The sequence below is a fragment of the Python bivittatus genome, unplaced genomic scaffold, assembly GCF_059951505.1.
Source record: "Python bivittatus isolate LINGU-HERP-01145 unplaced genomic scaffold, Pbiv_v1 ctg000340_np1212, whole genome shotgun sequence".
Taxonomy (NCBI): Eukaryota; Metazoa; Chordata; class Lepidosauria; order Squamata; family Pythonidae; genus Python; species Python bivittatus.
Genome location: NW_028277056.1, coordinates 29,338,307 through 29,354,691, shown reverse-complemented (window position 1 = coordinate 29,354,691; position 16,385 = coordinate 29,338,307). Strand labels below are relative to the sequence as shown.

The window sequence follows — 16,385 nt, the reverse complement described above, 5'->3', positions numbered from 1 at the left end:
GATGGAAGTTGTTATCCTGGCATTGTTTATACTAACACATGGATGGGCAGTGAGAAAGTTCCATACCTAATACTGGCCTGGATAAATGAATAGACTAACCAGGTATAAGGCATGTTCCTATATTTTAGCATTCATTAACATTTCACATGCAAGGTATCACATACTAGAGAACAATGTACCAAGGCCCATGCTGTTACACTTCTACTGTTATAACTGGGCAAAACATCTTTAGAAAACAAAACAAAAAAATTTAAACAATGTTTTAGGTCACAATTCTGAACAAGCTGAAAAAGAATGCTTGGACCACATATATGCCTTGCATTTATTAGAAACTTATACAACATTTTATTAAATGATCATGCACTTCATACTCTACCTTGGTGGGATGTTGGTTTAGCACATGGAACACACTTTCGCAGTCGAGGAGTTAAAACTACAATCAGAACTATCAGGCCTCCAATGCCAGCAGCCACCATGCCAATAATTGTTCCAATGGATTCTTCTATACCAAGCCATCCTAAGGGGAAATTCATGTCCTGGTCAGAAATGTACTGTATTGAACATAAAGCACTACAAGAGAGTCCACTTGGCAAAGTGTTGCTATTGTAAATGTTTCTGTATTTCTGTTTCTGTGTGATCATCTTACTTCAGCCTGTAGCTATAGGAACTTGGTTAAAAAAAATTGAAGTATCAATCTGTTCTAACTTTGATGTTTTTTCTCATGTATAAGAAGCTCATTCATCCTGCCAGGACTGACTTAGCCAATTAGGACAGTCCAGGGTAAAACAGCAGTTAATGCTTTCACTGGTATTCATTACCACCACTTTTTCCTCCCCTCCAACCAAGAAAATAGGGACAGTGCTAAAAGAAGGAAATGCCTACCCTTTTCTGCTAATTAAAACAAAAAACAACACATGGGGACTTTTTCCCAACTGGACCTGCCTTACAAGGTTATTGTTGTAGAGTAAAATAGAGGAGGGCACATTCTGTATGCTTCCTTGAGCACCTAAATGAAAGTCAGGATATATATTCAATAAATAAATAAATAAGACCAATTTAAATCTAGCAACTGGTGGTCAATTTGAAAACGCCTAAGCCTTCTAAGATCTAGAGATCTGAAGCATGCTATCATATTATAACTCCCAAGACACAAACTGGCACCAAAATGTCTGCTTAAAATAGTACTTAATTGTTTAATGGTTGATTAGGAAACACACATCAGCAAACAGAAATGTAGATGGGGATGGCATTTAGAGAAAAGAACTTAGGTTCCAAGACCAAGTATAAAGAGAGAAATAATGAATGGCTCATCCAAAATAATCTCAGGGAAAATAGCTGTCAAAGGAAACAGGTAAGCCTTGAGTACCTCAAGGATAAAATAACACATTCTCTAGCTGGCTACTTACTGAATATAGAAATGTGGGTACCTTGGATTTTCCTTTCTAAGGAAATTTTCCTTCCTAAAATCCTTTCTTTGCAGCACGCTGCTCCCATGAAGCCTCCAAGAACAAAAGCCTCTAGCAATTTCCTTCCTGGCTATTTAACCTCAAAGGTGAGGCTGATTGTATTTGCTTGAGGATTTAGCCATCTGGCCCTCCAAGACTTCCTTATTACTGTAAGAAAGCTCTACTTTGGATTGCCATAGAAGTCCACTCAGAGACTTCAGTTAGTGTAAAATGTGACTGCCCATGTGGTCACTAGGACTACCTGATATAGCCATATAATACCAATATTGCAGAAGCTTCATTCTATTGGTGATTAGTTTCTGTGTGCCGTTCAAAGGTGCTTGTGATAAACGGCCTTGTAATCTCTGAGACTGCTTTCTCCAAATAAAATCTTGATTTTTAGAATTCAGAAAGGTAGAGCAAGTATCTAGGACAGTGTTGTCCAAACTTGGCCACTTTAAGATGAGTGGACTTCAACTCCCAGAATTCCCCAGCCAGCATGGCTGGCTGGGGAATTCTGGGAGTTGAAATCCACTCATCTTAAAGTGGCCAAGTTTGGACAACACTGATCTAGGATATATGGTGATGCTATCAGTACAGATATAATTTACTGAGTGTTATGACAGATGTGTTTATATTAGAGATGTTATAAGTTAAGGCATTTGAGTAGCTGACAATTTTTTGATATTGCTGTATTTACAATGTTGATTTTTTTTTTTTTTTTTTTTGCTGTAAGCTATTTAGAGTCAAGAGACTTAATATAGTATAAAAGTGAAGGAAGACAGATACTAGGTTACAATCACTTCTGTACAAATTTTGATCCAGTGGGAATCTTTAGAAGCTTACTTGGCTAGTGGTTCTTGTTATAATGTGCAACATTTATTTATATTTTTGAGCACTTAAACATGCACCCAGTTCACACAAGCCAATAAAGCTTTTGAATGGCTTTGACATGGGGAGAGTGTGAAAGGAAGGACATTTGGTAACTAGAACACCAGTGTCTCTTCTTCTCCTCTTCCCTTTAAGGTCCTCATTTTTACCATTTCTAAAGCAAGTGGTGTAACGGCAATACTGTAAGATGAAAGAGAAGAAAAGAAGCAAAAAGACTGAAGAAGGAAGAAAACCAGAAATAGAATAAAGTAGCCAATGAGATAGCAGCTGAATGACAGTGAGCAAAAGAAGCAGAGAACTTTGGCAGTGACAAAGCACCACAAGAGGATATCAAATGAACTCTCTTGGTGACTAAGATGGTCCAGTCAGCCAAAGACGCAGGAACTGAACGTTCATTAAGTGGCCCATAGGCACCTGCACGACCAGATCACCTAGGTGCTAGCATACCCAGGTGAGCCCAGGACCTGGCAAGAGTTTCCCAGAAGTGCAAAGGGCTGACATCTGGCACTCCAAAACCAGAGACAGTGAAGGATCCAGTAGAAGATAGACTACAGCGGCAGCCAGCACCAGCCCCTTCGGCAGCCACAAACAAGCTGCAGCCTTCCAGGAGCAACTAGGAGTGACGACAGCCCTCTGCCCAGCACCCAGCAGAGCAGAAGCCATGAAAATGACTGTGAGGGACTGTGGGTTAAGAAGTGGCAAGCATAGTTCCATTGGGCTTAAAGAAAAAGGGCCAAGCAAAGCAAAACAGTAAAACAGAAATAAATAGAAGAATTTAGAGTAAGGCATAGAACTGTAGGAAATAATTAAAGATAAGATAGAGAGGATAAGAATTAGTGAACAAAGTATTGAAAATAATTTGTTGATGTAATAAAAAGAAACAACGTTCTTTTAGTTATAAATAATCTTTATTATGTAATATTTGTAAGAAAAATCACATTTAGAATTACGTGTCTCCCTGCCTCTGATGGTGTCATGTCACAAGCTGAACCTATGACAGAGAGATTTGCAATTTTAGTAATCTATCTCTGACGTCACATATAGTAGCAGACATTACAGTGCTACACACGCTTCACCCGATCAGCTACTAACATTGTCAGATCTCCTCACCAGTGGCAAGCAATCCTACTAGCTTGATCAAAAGTCACCAATCTTTCCAGAAAGTATTTACTGTCTCATGAACTGTTACACCACAAGAGTACTGCCAAGGCTTTACCACATCAGAAGCCCTTTTCTTATTGACCAGGCATGCAATAGTGGGCATGACTTGGCCACTGCAGCCAATCAGGACATTTATTTCTGGGATTAATTTGATTTGTTTTTATCATCAAAGTTATTCTCTTTACCCATTCTGCAAACCTCGGGTTAGTCATCTGAATTGTACTCAATATGTTCTACATAAGGTCAGGCTTTGCCCAAAAGATCAGGGTTGAAGTTTGGACGCTTTTATTGATCAGTACTGTCACTAGAGGCTCCAAGTGACCTCTGTGGTTTGTAGCTATAGTTACCAAATCTGGGTTGTAAAACTCCAGTTTATCAGAATGTGGCAGCAAACTTTGGTTGTCATATAACTGTCACACAGATTTTTGCAGCTCAGATCTGTTAGCCCTACTTGTAGTATATGACCATAATTGCCCAAGTCCCTTTCCCTTGGAGTCCTTCAGCGTGTTAGACATATGGATATTTTTATGGAAGAATTTATTTAAGAATTATTCAAAATTGGAAGTAAGTGATTGCTAATTTGAAACTGGGCAGCTTTTAAAATATTATACCTGCCCGTGTTTTTCAGTTGTACCGGTTTCCAAGCTGTTTCTGGTATGAACCATTCTGTTTACTTGGATCTTTTAACTTGACTCATGTAGTTGGAGACTTCCAGTTTTAAAATCTCTGCATTTATTTTGAGGTGTGGGGTCTGTTGCTTGTACAGTATTTTATGTTCTTCCATTTGGTTTGTTTCACAGTTTTATAGACTGCCTACTTCCTGAGACTGAAGGCAGTTTGCAAACAACCAAAAATCAATTTAATGAAACTAAGGAACAATTTTTTAATTAAGTAATCAACTACTATGTAGCCTATACCCCATTAGGATCCAAACCCTCTGTGGAATAGCCGCATCGTAAGTAAGTCCAAGGGCTTCCATTACTCAGGAGACAAGATATTCCAGAGTAGGGGGCAGCCACTAAGGCCAGCCATCCAAGCCCCTGCCCCTTTACCTCACATGGGGTGAGGACCCTCAGCAAAGCTTTCAAGAACTCCAAATCTTTTCAGGAGGGATGGTCCTACAAATACATGGAAACCACGTCATTCAGGGTATTAAAAGTAAAAAACAGCACTTTGAATGTGACCTAGGGCAAACCAGCAGCCAGCACAATGACCACAGCGTTAGTTATGTGATTAAATCTGCTACCACCAGACAGGCTGCTGCACTTTGAATAGACTGAAGCTTCTGTGACATCTTCAAAGGCAACCCAAAGTAGAGCTTACATGGTTTTCAGTTTTGCATTTGCATTGTTTTATTGTTTATTCATTGTAACACCCTAGACACTTTGTTCTGGAACAAATAAATGTTACTCAAATTTGCTGGTATTTTCTATTCTATTCATCTAATGGCATAACAGATCTTTGCAGCCCAGATCTGATTGTTCTAGTGTAATGGCTAGACTCACACATTGTGATTTATTTTATATGGTTTAATGTATGTACACCCTCTAAATGTAATTTGTAAACCATGTTTTTATGGCTTAGTGTGCTTTGTGAAACTAGCTTATTTAAGAAACCATGATTAAACAAGTATTCTCAGACTATGATCATCTTTAATCCAAGTGGCTTACTTTTTACAGCACCCCTCAGGGTGCTTCCAGAAAAGGCTTTTATTAGGCCATCATTGTGGAAGAAAGGAGGAGGAGGTGGAGGAGGAGGGGGGGTCACAATGCTCTTTAACTGATAGTCTAGCTGCAAGCATTCTAGAAAATCTCTGAAAGCATTACAAAGGGGGAAAAAAAGCAGAACAAAACTTTACCTAGTGTTCTCTGGATTCTAAGTTTTGTGCCATCGCCTGTTACCACATCACCATTGGAAAGGATCACTTGGCAGTAATAAGTGCCATGATCACTGGCTGTCACTTTTAAGATAGTCAGTGAAGCATCACCTTCTGATAAATTCCCAACCATGAAAATTCTAGTGTTGTTTTCCAGGACAGTGACATTATTTTCCATGATATCCTTCTGTCCTTTTCCATCCCGCTTATACCACTTCACTGTGAGATTATTCAAAGATGAACCTTGGGAACTGTGGTACAGGCATCCAAAGACCACTGTTTCACCTTCCTTGGCTTTCTCTTTTTCTGGAGTCTGAGACAAAAATGCTTGCCATGGCTCAGAAGTCATTGTCTTCATCCAAAGCTCTGTAGGGTGGGGAGAGGAATTGCTTGAAGTGGCTGCATTCTCCTGTGTGGCATTAGAAACACCAGCATAAAGCACTGCAAAGATAGAAAGACACATCAACATTTTGGACTCTTTCAGAATGTGACAATATTCTAGGACAGTCTTCTTCAAATGGCACATATGGAACTCCCATATGTGCCATTTCCATAATTCCCAGCCAGCAAAGCCACGTGTGTCTGGCGGGGGGGGGGAGTTACCTTTTGTAAATGGGGTGATTTGATTATATAGGGGATTATTTAGGGGTTCAGTGGAAGATCTGCTTCAGAGTGGATTAGAAAAATCAGGAAATGAAAGGATGAGAAAGGGAGATTTACACTATAAGTATCTGGGAGAGAAGTATGTTTCAAATTTAAATCTAAGCTATATCTTTAGCATTTGGCAGGAAAGAACCTCAGGGCATTTCCAGACAACCAACCATATTGTTACGCAAGACTTTTGACTGCACAATTTAAATGAAGCAGAATTTGAGCAGGCTATTTGGAGTAAAAGCACATTTTCATGGGTCATTTGAAATAGTATCCATCTACTCCTAACCAGCAGAAAACTATCCTGACATAAAATTTGCTGTCCCTTTGCTGATTCCTATTCTTCCTAGACCTGTTGCTCTCAAATGATAGTCTTCTTAGTTACTGTGTACACGACATATTCCACCAATCACTGTAAGAGTTGCAGAGGGTGATTAATTTCAATTTAATGTTGAAACTGCACTCCATCTGGAATAGGCCACCATCTGCACCACAGCAACTTTTTAAATTGGTATTCTACAAATGGGTGCAATCAAGAACCATGAGGGAACATCTGCATAATTCACTGTAGCCTTGCTAGTAAGGTTTGTTCTAAATTACCAATTCACTTTTATTTTTGTCAGTCTCTTGCAAATTCAGTGTTTGTATGTGAAGGTAGGTAGGAGTAATGTGGCAGGAAGGAAACTTCATGGCCTGAAAAAGAAACTTCTTAAAATAGTTTCTTCCAAATGCCTCCTATATTAACAGAATCAAATAAGAAGTAACACACTCAGTTAATGAATCTTGTGACTTAATTTTTTTTTAAGTAGGATAGTGAGAAATTCAAATTTGATCAGAGCAACAGCACTGCCCTGAATATTAATCTATGGTGTGACTCAGCACAACTTTATTTACATTATAATTTTGTACATGCCCAATGTTTGTATGTGTCTATGTATATATGTGTTTGTGTGTGCATATGTGTATATCTCTATGTATAAAACAGCAGCTTGATAGACCCATGCACATACTTATTGCAATATTTTTCTTAAGCTTTCAAATGATCGTTAATATCCAGCAACTTCATTTCAACATAATGACCTTTGATTAGGGTTTTATGTTTACAGAATCATTTTCCCTGAAGCAGATAGAAGATATGCAGCCGTTTTTGGTAGCTTGCAAAACAGGTGCAGTTCAAGACATGACATTCTGAACAACACAAAAGGAAGGAATAAAGGTTCAGTGAATACAACATAGATTTTTGATATGAAAACTGCATCTTATGCTTTAATGCAATGCCAGCTGGGCATCTCAGTCTATCTGTTCCATAATTAATATGAAGTGCCTTTCATAAGGTATGTTTAACCTAATATTTATTTTTACTGTACTTAGAATTATTACTTCACATGCTGTTATGTATAAAATATTATAGGGATACCATTTCACTTATCCTTATGATTTCAAGTACATTACAACATTTACCTTCCCTTGACTCTGCCATTTCCACATAAACTGTACAGTACATATTTCTTCATTTTGCAGATGGAAAACTGAGGGTGAGTGTTAATGGTCTGAAATCCATTCTGTTTTTCTTACTACTATTGTTTCATTCTCTAAGCCATGGAGGGTTTTAAATGAGGGTGGGCAACTTATATCCCACAAGTTATGTGTGTTCCTTCATGCTTCTGTGCATCCCAAAGTCCCTTCCACTACTCATATTTGGCAGCATGTTATAGAAACATTTAATCCCCCCCAGTTTTTTTTCCTGCTGATTCTGTTGAAGGCTTGGATGTAGTTGCTAGGAACTTCAGATCTGGCTTGTCACTCTCCTTTCTGGTCTGGTCCTGCTTTGCATAGCTAGGGCTGAATCCTGAGACCAGGACCAGGATCTCTAGAAGGATCCTCTGCACATGGCTTGCCACTCTAATCGCTCCCACACAAGGCTGTTCTGGCCAGCTTGAAGCTGCCTCTGATGCGAACCGGCAGTGTGTGAAAGAAGAAGAAAAGCACTTTCTTTGCAGATCACAAGTGAGAAAGAGGAGATGGTGGCAGTCGAAGTGGCCGAGGAAGGAGGCAAGACAAAACAGTATGGAACAGGGCAAAGTGACAGGGGATGAGGAGTGGGTGCTGGCACTGGGAGGATGAGGAAGATGTAGTGAGGGTAGGGCAGGTGAGTGAGGAGGAAATGATGGATGGAGAAAGGGGAGACAATTATGGAGAAGGGGGGGAAGCAACCGGTCAGCTGGAAAGGATCCTCAAGATATGTTTTCCCGCTTCAAACTTGGTAGCAATCCACTTGTTTTTTGTTTTTGTTTTAATGTGGCTCTTCTGGATACAAAGGAGAAATGCGATACAAAAAGATTGCCAGCCACCCCTGGTTTTGAAGATCACAGTCAACAACTCAAACAGCAGATATGTAATTAATTTAGACTGGCTAATGCAAAACTTATAGAATCCTGGTTGGCACCCCTTATAATAAATGAGCTGCTGCAATATAAACTTTTCAGGATAGTACATTGCAGCCTGTGATAAAGAAAATTACCAGTCCAGGGATGACTGTGCATAGATCATTCAACAGGAAGGGGCCCAGACAGTTCATCAGCAGATTAAAAGTACTCCTGGATGTAGGTACCCCATGAAGAATCCAAAAGGTATACTGGCTCCAAAATCCTGAAGATCTCATACCTACAGGGGAATATGACCCCATGAACAGCAGGCAGATGTGCTTCCCAGGATATATCTATCTTCCCACTATCAATACTTCAGTACCTTAATTATGCATAAATGTAATTAAAGCAGAAAACTGACAGTTGTACTTTTTTCACTTCCTGCCTAATTGGAATAAACGCAATGGGAATTGCTGTAAAAACCTCAGACATCATTGGTCTTAGAATGGGGATGAAATCTTTGAAAAGTTTCCCCAAATTCAACACCAGATAAGGGAGATCTCTTAACATTAAATATTTTAACTCTGGAAGAGATTTTAGCTCTTCTATCGAATTTGTTGTCATTGTGCTATGCTGTAAGAACAAATTTACATATACGATTGGGTCTCAGTTTTACAGTGATATTATATCTGTTGATTGTGCATATAAAGATACTATTTTTAAATATAGAAGTGATGCCTGATCATAACCGTATATTGATTATGCCCTTCTAATAGTTAAATCAATGCCAGTTCTGATTATATTGAAATATCAGAACTTGTTTGAAGTGTGTCCGTTTGTTTGTGTGTGTGTTAAGCATTGGAGGAAGCTTGTGATTCACATCTGTCATATCATATTCCAGCTCATTCTCTCGGGGCTTCATCGTAAAGGTCACAATGCAGGGTTGGCTTTTAATATTGCAAAAGGTCACTAGTCCAGGGGTATTTATTTCTATTGTCCATCTCCTATAAATATAAGCATGCAAGTGGGGTCCTATTTTCATCTGTGGTACATACAATGATATGATAGTATTTACTATATATACATACATGATTCCAGAATGGGTTACAGGAAAATTTGCCCTGCTACTATTGCTGCTGCTTCTGCTTTTTGGCACTCAGTCACTCACTTAGAAGTGTCTGATCCAAGGCTGTGGTTATAAGTGACAGAATTCCTTTGTCAGATTTTAGATGCAGTTACCATGTTTTCCTCCCTTGCCTGTTATTTTTTATCCTTGGTGCACAGCTCTTCCTCTCAGCTCTAGGAAGTTTTGACCAGCTGCACATCATATCTGAATATAAGAAAAGCTGTGCTGGATCAGTCCAGGGGCTCATTTAGCCCAGTATTCATCCAAGTGCATCCAGAAAACACACACGCAGGCCATGAGGGTTGTTCCTTCATAGCATTTTTTAAAAGCTTGCTTCCTGTGATTCATGAGATACTACATTACACTGCCATCAAGGCTAATAGACACTGAAAGGCTCTTCCTATGTCAATTTGTCTAGTCCAGTCTGGTCTTTGAAAGTCATCTAAACTGGTGTCTGTATCCACATTTAAAGGCAGCAAACTCCACACAAAGTTTTTTTTGTTCTTCAGTCCAGAAACTCCCTGCATTTAGCTCTAGTGAATTATTTCAGTTTCTAATATTGTGAGAAAAGGAGAAAACAAATATTTATTTTTCTCACGTTCTTGATTTCCAAACAGTGCTTACTGTTTCCTTTAGCTGCCCTATCTTTTGATTAACCTCCCGACCTCTCCCATTTTCTCTTGCCTTCCTCCTCACAGCTTTTTCTTTCTTACTTTTATTTCCTATGGGCATTATTATTTTCTACTTGGTTTCTTTTCTTTGCCACCCTTTGTAGGGATTATTTTATCTTCATTTACCATTGGAGCTTTTTCATTCTTTGTTCCTTTGATTCCCAGTCTCCCAGACCCTCTTCCCAGTTCTTAGCTTCCTCTGTATAAGGTTTTAATTCATCACAGAAGTAGATGCTTCACTTTGAAAAATCACACACAGTCAGTAGCAAAGGCTTCTCTATCACCAGCACTATCTAGTAAAAATGGTTGTCTTCAGCTATTTTATTTATTATGAAAGAGCTAGCTATTCATCTACTACAAGGCAAGAGGGGGATGTAGTAGCAGGTAGTCCTCGCTGTCAATCCATAATGTCCATACTAAAAATTCACTTTCTGTAGAGGTGGTAGTCCCTGGCCCACTTTGTCTGCATCCAGAAGTTAAACAGGCTCTGATCTGCCTAGTATTTGGATGGGAGTCCACAAAGGAATACATAGCTGCAAGCTAGAAAGAAAGTCAACAAAATCACAGAAAAAAGCATTGGCAAGTCTTTGAGTTCCGTTGACAAGAAAATTGCATGGCTGTGTCCACATAGGGACAAGTAATCAAGTCTGACTCAAGTTTACTAAGAATTCAAGTAACTAAAGCAACATCATGCATATCAATATAGCAAATACTGTTGCTGTAGTAGCTGAATATTTATAGTTAGATTGTTATCAGCAGCTGAAAACCTCTTGTGTAAATGAAAAGTGTACAGAAATTTGATATGTGTAAAATATTTAATGTTACTTATTACAAACATGAATAAAGCTGAAATGACAGCTCTACATTAGTATGCATGTATGTTTACAAAATATATGCCTGTGCTGTGAAAGAGAACTTCTAACAACATTACTTTTATATTAAGGACTTTTTTCTGGATTTAATCTGAAGATAAAATGCCCAGAGCCAATTCAATATATATATTTGCTTGAAGTAAAACAGGGAATACTCAATCAGCTCCACCAGTGAAAGTGCACACTATTCAAGGCTAGCCAAATTATTTTGGCAGCTGAGACAGAAAATCCCAGATATAAAAGTACTGAGAGAAGAAATGGCAAATAGCTGCTTTTTCATGACATCCAAAACCAACTTCCTAAGGTAGCCTTGTTCTGCCTTATGATAGGGCTGGTGTTGCAAAATGCAAAGGAGATCAGTGCTCCTATGCTCTGTGGCTGAATAGAGGATGCATATTTTCTCAGTCCTAGATAAACAGCTAAACCTCTCAGAATTTCCTTAATATAGGGACACAAGGACCCTGTCTTGCTCCTTTGTATCACTTTTCTAGGTCTCCATATGCTGCTAGGTGCGTGAAAAAACTGCTTTGCCATTAGATGTTATAGCTGGTATATCCTAGAACAGGCATAAAATCCTGTGGGCTAATTTGCCTCCAAATCTTCCCTTTTCTATGCTTAAGTAGATATACTGCAATAATCACAGTCCCTTTTCATAAATAGAAAAACGTTAAATTCTGTTTTAAAAAATGGCACTATAGCATCTTTTATGTTTTCAGACTATTTTTTTTTACAAAAAACAAATGAACAAGTGCAAAACTAGAAAATATACGATAAAGAGGTGAGAAATACAAAGGTTGTCCACCAAAACTTTTCTACACTGCTCAAGTAAACTTTTAATTTATGAGACAATTGGATAAAGATCCCAGATTCACACACTTTTAACACCTGATTGTATTCAGAATTAACCTCCCTATATTTAGTGGAGCTTACTCACAGGAAAGTAATAACACCTAAGTTTATCACAAGCAACAATTGGAGAAGAAAATGCCACTATCATCTTTCTCAAAGTGAAAGAAAATAATCACTAGAATAATTACTTACCTAACACGAGCGAGATCAGAAGAAAGGGCATTGCCCAGAGGTAATATTTTGGGATCTCCTGATGCACAGCTGAGTATATACCCATTCTCCTTTTGCCTTTTGTCCCAAACATATGGGCAAAAGAAAAAAGTATGTCTGTTTGTTGGTGTTGCAGAAGAATAGGAGCTCACATTCTGCCAGCAAATGTCACACTTACTAAGGTTACCACAGCTTTGACTTCATAGTACTCAGTTGCCTAAAGGACTGCCACTTTTGGACTTGCTGAAGCTGCTTGCCTGAAAAAGCGCTAATCTCTGTCAGGGAAGCTGCAGAGAAGAACACGCAAGAGGTGGGGAATACATTAAGAACAGTCTCCTGGCTAAACCCAGAATTTGCACTTGACAACCAGATTTTCAATTACTCTCTTCTCAAACCCCCTTGTCCCCCAAATTCCTCAGAAAATACATTTGTTCTAGTTATTATTTATACTGTGAGAATTAATATGGGTTATGTGCCCCTAAAATGAGACAACTGTGATTCATATTTCCTGATGCTATTATGTCGGGTGGACTTCAACTCCCAGAATTCCCCAGCCAGCCATCTTAAAGTTGCTAAGGTTGAGAAACACTGCTATAGGGCATATAGGGTAAACTAATTTTGGTTGGAAGGAAAAATGAGATGCAAACATTTCAAAAAATAGATCTTATTCCTGATTATTTTTCTGCTTCCTGATGGTGAACTCACTTCAGTCTTCCTGATTAAATTAATTTTGCCTATGTCCAGCCGGAGTTTTGAAAACAGCCCAAGTAAACTTGCATATTGTCAGTGAGGACCAAAACTAATTAAAGAGTCTTTGCCCAAAGGAACAGTTGTGGCTTAATCTTGGGACTTGTTTTCAGTGTCAGGGCTTTAACAATGTGTTTTATTCACCATCAAATAATTGCAACCAGCCCCCATGTCTGGGCTCATACTCTAGATGGCATATAATCACTCCCCAGCGCATCCTTTATAGTAAATGGTTGTTAATTCAAGCCTATTTGGCAAGTTATATATTTTGGCCTAGAAGACACAGTCTCTAATTCTTGACAGGTTTATGTTTGCACATCAGTACACATTTCCATGCATTTCAGCCCTGGATTTAGCTATGTATCTTATGAAGTAAATTGAGGTTATGTTGGAGAAGAAACCGGGGTTGTCTCATTCTGGATAAAATCTCAAAATTGTGTCATGGCTATTGCAAAGCTATTAAATTCTGTTTTTTAAATTGTATCCTGAAGTGTTAATATTATAATCTGCAGATAATTTCAAATATTATATACTGTACTTCAGGTTTATTTCCAGCTTACAAAAATACATTTGTATAGTAGAACAGAACTTTTTGGCCATAGAAGCTATCCTTTGCCAGTCACTATTTGCATATATTTTGAAGTCAGCAGCAACTCCTTAATTTGCTGAAGAAATTATCTGTTTATTACCAGACAGCACTTATAATGACTACGAGGCTGCCTTGAGACAAACCTCACCTCCCCGCACTGCTATGCAAGGTGCTATTATATGCACACTGTTCTGGATTAGTAATTTAAAATTCGGCCGGTGGCAAGGATTTTCATAAATAAGTTTCAGCAAGTCTGATTTGAAACTTGGAATTGCAATTTGCTTTACTTTTTATCCACTGCCAGGACATTCTCTGACTCCATACAGTATAGCAAGGTTCCTCAACCTTGGCAACTTTAAGATGGGTGGACTTCAACTTCCCAAGGCTGGCTGGGGAATTCTGGGGGTTGAAGTCCACCCATCTTAAAGTTGCCAAGGTTGAGGAACCCTGCAGTATAGGATTCCTTCCTTTTTCACAAAAACAGAGCACTGCTAGTGCTTTTTATACTGCTGCTTTCCAGGAATAATGGGGTTTTGTAGTGGGAAGATAAAATTGTGGAGACTTCCTCTGCCACATGCTTTTGTAACTTTTTAGTTTAAGCCCTGTAATAACTTCTGTTACTTCTTCTTCTTCCTGGTACTGCAGTGTAATGTCTTTAGCTATCAATTACCCACATATTGGCTGGTCACTACCAATAATTATGTCATATGCTAAATTGTTCATAATAATAACAGTGATTTTCTGTTTCTAACCTGAGATTTGAACCATGCTTTAACCAACAAGACTTTTCTAGTTTGCTCAAATATACTACTTGGTACCACCATGACAGCCTTAAATGCATATTCACAACAAAACTAATTTAATTTAGAGTTATAGCAGAAGGACCAACTATAATAAGTTTGGTGACCAAATCTTGGAACGTAGCCATTCTGGTGACATTATGAGTAGCACAGTATAAACCAAAATATCTACAAGGTACAGATAGTCCTCGTTTAGTGACCACAATTGAGACCAGCCAATTGTTAAGCAAAGTGGTCACTAAGTGAAAAATCACATGACTGTGACTGTGCTTATGATTTTACTTCAGCTTTCCTTTGCTTTACAGTGTCAGAAAGATAAGAACCTAAAAAGGCAGGTGAGCCCAAACAGCAGGGAAACTTCACTCACAAGGAAGCTGGGTAAAAAGGGCAAATGTTATAGGCCTCTTTTCTCACTCCCCCAACCTTTGGAATGATCACCCTGGAGTTAGGATAATTAGCAAGAAGAGAATTAATGTTTGTATTTACATACATTGGAGAGGAAGGGATTACAAGAGAGTAAGCAGGCACACAATGGGGAATACACATTGAAAGGAATGCGCTGGCACTGGCTGTTTGCTTAGAAGGCAAACAAAAACCTTTTGTGTGAAACTGATTAGGGTCTTGTCAGTGTTAGGCAGCAGCACAAGCTGGCCAGAGGGTTCTAATTAACTAATTAAGGTCACAGAATTGAGCTTGTTAACCTGAGTTTAGCACTTTTTAGAGACATGCTGTGGTGCAGAGAAAAGCAGCTCAGGAAGTGATAGTTCTTTGGGCAATCTCTCCACTCTGTGATTGGGGGGGGGGAGGGAGGGGGGGGGAATGAAAAAAAAAAAAAAACCAGGTCAAGCACAGGACCACTCATACCAGCTGACTGTAATGGTGAACACATGACTGAGAGAGAGACACTGCAAAGGTGGTAAATGCAGGCATTGGTTGCAAAGTTCCTTTCGCATCACCACTGTAACTGTGAACGGTTGCTGTCCAAGGCAGTTGTTAAATGGGAACTACCTCTGCTAGATTGCCTACAGTGTGAATTTCGCATGTGGCCTTTATCATGGACTCATTAGCTGTGCTAGGAACCTAACACATAATTAACTGAATCATGATCTGTTGAATTAACCTAATTGCCTGAGCTGACATAATACACTGAACCATAAGCTAACCACAGTGGCTGAAATTTCATAATATAGCAGGCTACTGACTAAACATCCGTAGTTTGGCCTACTCATGTTTGGGTGAACTCAGCTACACTACATGATCTGGTCAAGCCTTTTCTCCTCAGTCTCAACTAATCGTAGACCTCAGGATTAAAATCCAGAAGGAGGGAATGACTAATCAGACCCTCTTCTATAAACCAGGAGCAGCCGATGACAGGGCGTGCAGCAAAACAACTTCATGAGCATCCAGGTGCATTCTAAGAATCAATAAATTGATGCAGTTCATTATAGCATTTTTTAAAAATCTGCAGTGACAGATGCTTATTTTGTAATTTTTCTCTAGATATTCTCTTTACAGCACCAAACGGAGTCAGATGCGATTGCTAGCGACTTCACAGACTCACCCATGCCGTTTTTTGGGCTGCGGCGTCCTTCGGGTTCTCTGAACTTGGTTGTTTTCTTGCAAACGTTCTGTTACCCGGCTAGGTAACATCTTCAGTGGATCTTCAGTTTTTTGGGCATTACAAAAATGGTCTGCCACTGCCTTCTTCCAGCATGCCTTTCACCTTTCCAGTCTAACCAACAGCTGTGGTATTACTAGGTTATCTCAGTCCAAGTGGTATCCTGGTGTGGCCTTCCTTGGCTCCTGAGACCAGCTGAGGTCAGCTTGGTGCTGCCACCTTGTGCTTGTTCCCATATAATAATGCTGTATTCCTTTGCTCTCCCCCTCTGCTTTCAGAAGACCATTTACTCCAGAACTAAAACGGCCTAGCTCTGTTCCTGATCTCCTCATCTGCCTTAAGGAGAACAACACCACTGACTGAACTTCACAAGTTTCTTATAAGGATTACAACCAAACAGTGGTGCAACTAGATCATTTTAGATTCTAAATTTAATGACCTTAAAGGGATCCTCTAGATAACTACTTATATAACTTAGGAATAAACATTGTTTAGTAGTGGAAATGTCTACTA

At 39.1% G+C, this 16,385-nt stretch overlaps 1 protein-coding gene across 1 annotated transcript; it reads right to left on the bottom strand.

Annotated features, from left to right (window-relative positions):
- Window positions 1-316: 316 nt before the first annotated feature.
- Window positions 317-12,212, bottom strand: LOC148216065 (uncharacterized). Its single transcript, XM_088140861.1, has 3 exons — window positions 12,101-12,212; window positions 5,356-5,814; window positions 317-517 (listed from the first exon to the last, which is right to left on the bottom strand). Exons 1-3 carry the CDS (start codon window positions 12,210-12,212, stop codon window positions 366-368), a joined length of 723 nt encoding a protein of 240 aa, XP_087996987.1. The 3' UTR covers window positions 317-365.
- Window positions 12,213-16,385: the final 4,173 nt, after the last annotated feature.

Excerpts from the sequence above, each read along its gene's own strand:
- LOC148216065 (XM_088140861.1), bottom strand. The coding sequence starts at position 12,212 with ATGTTTGGGACAAAAGGCAAAAGGAGAATGGGTATATACTCAGCTGTG. Across the intron at positions 5,815-12,100 it reads TCTGATCTCGCTCGTGTTAG|TGCTTTATGCTGGTGTTTCT; the intron begins GTAAGTAATTAT and ends CTATCTTTGCAG. Across the intron at positions 518-5,355 it reads TAGAATCCAGAGAACACTAG|GATGGCTTGGTATAGAAGAA; the intron begins GTAAAGTTTTGT and ends ATTTCCCCTTAG.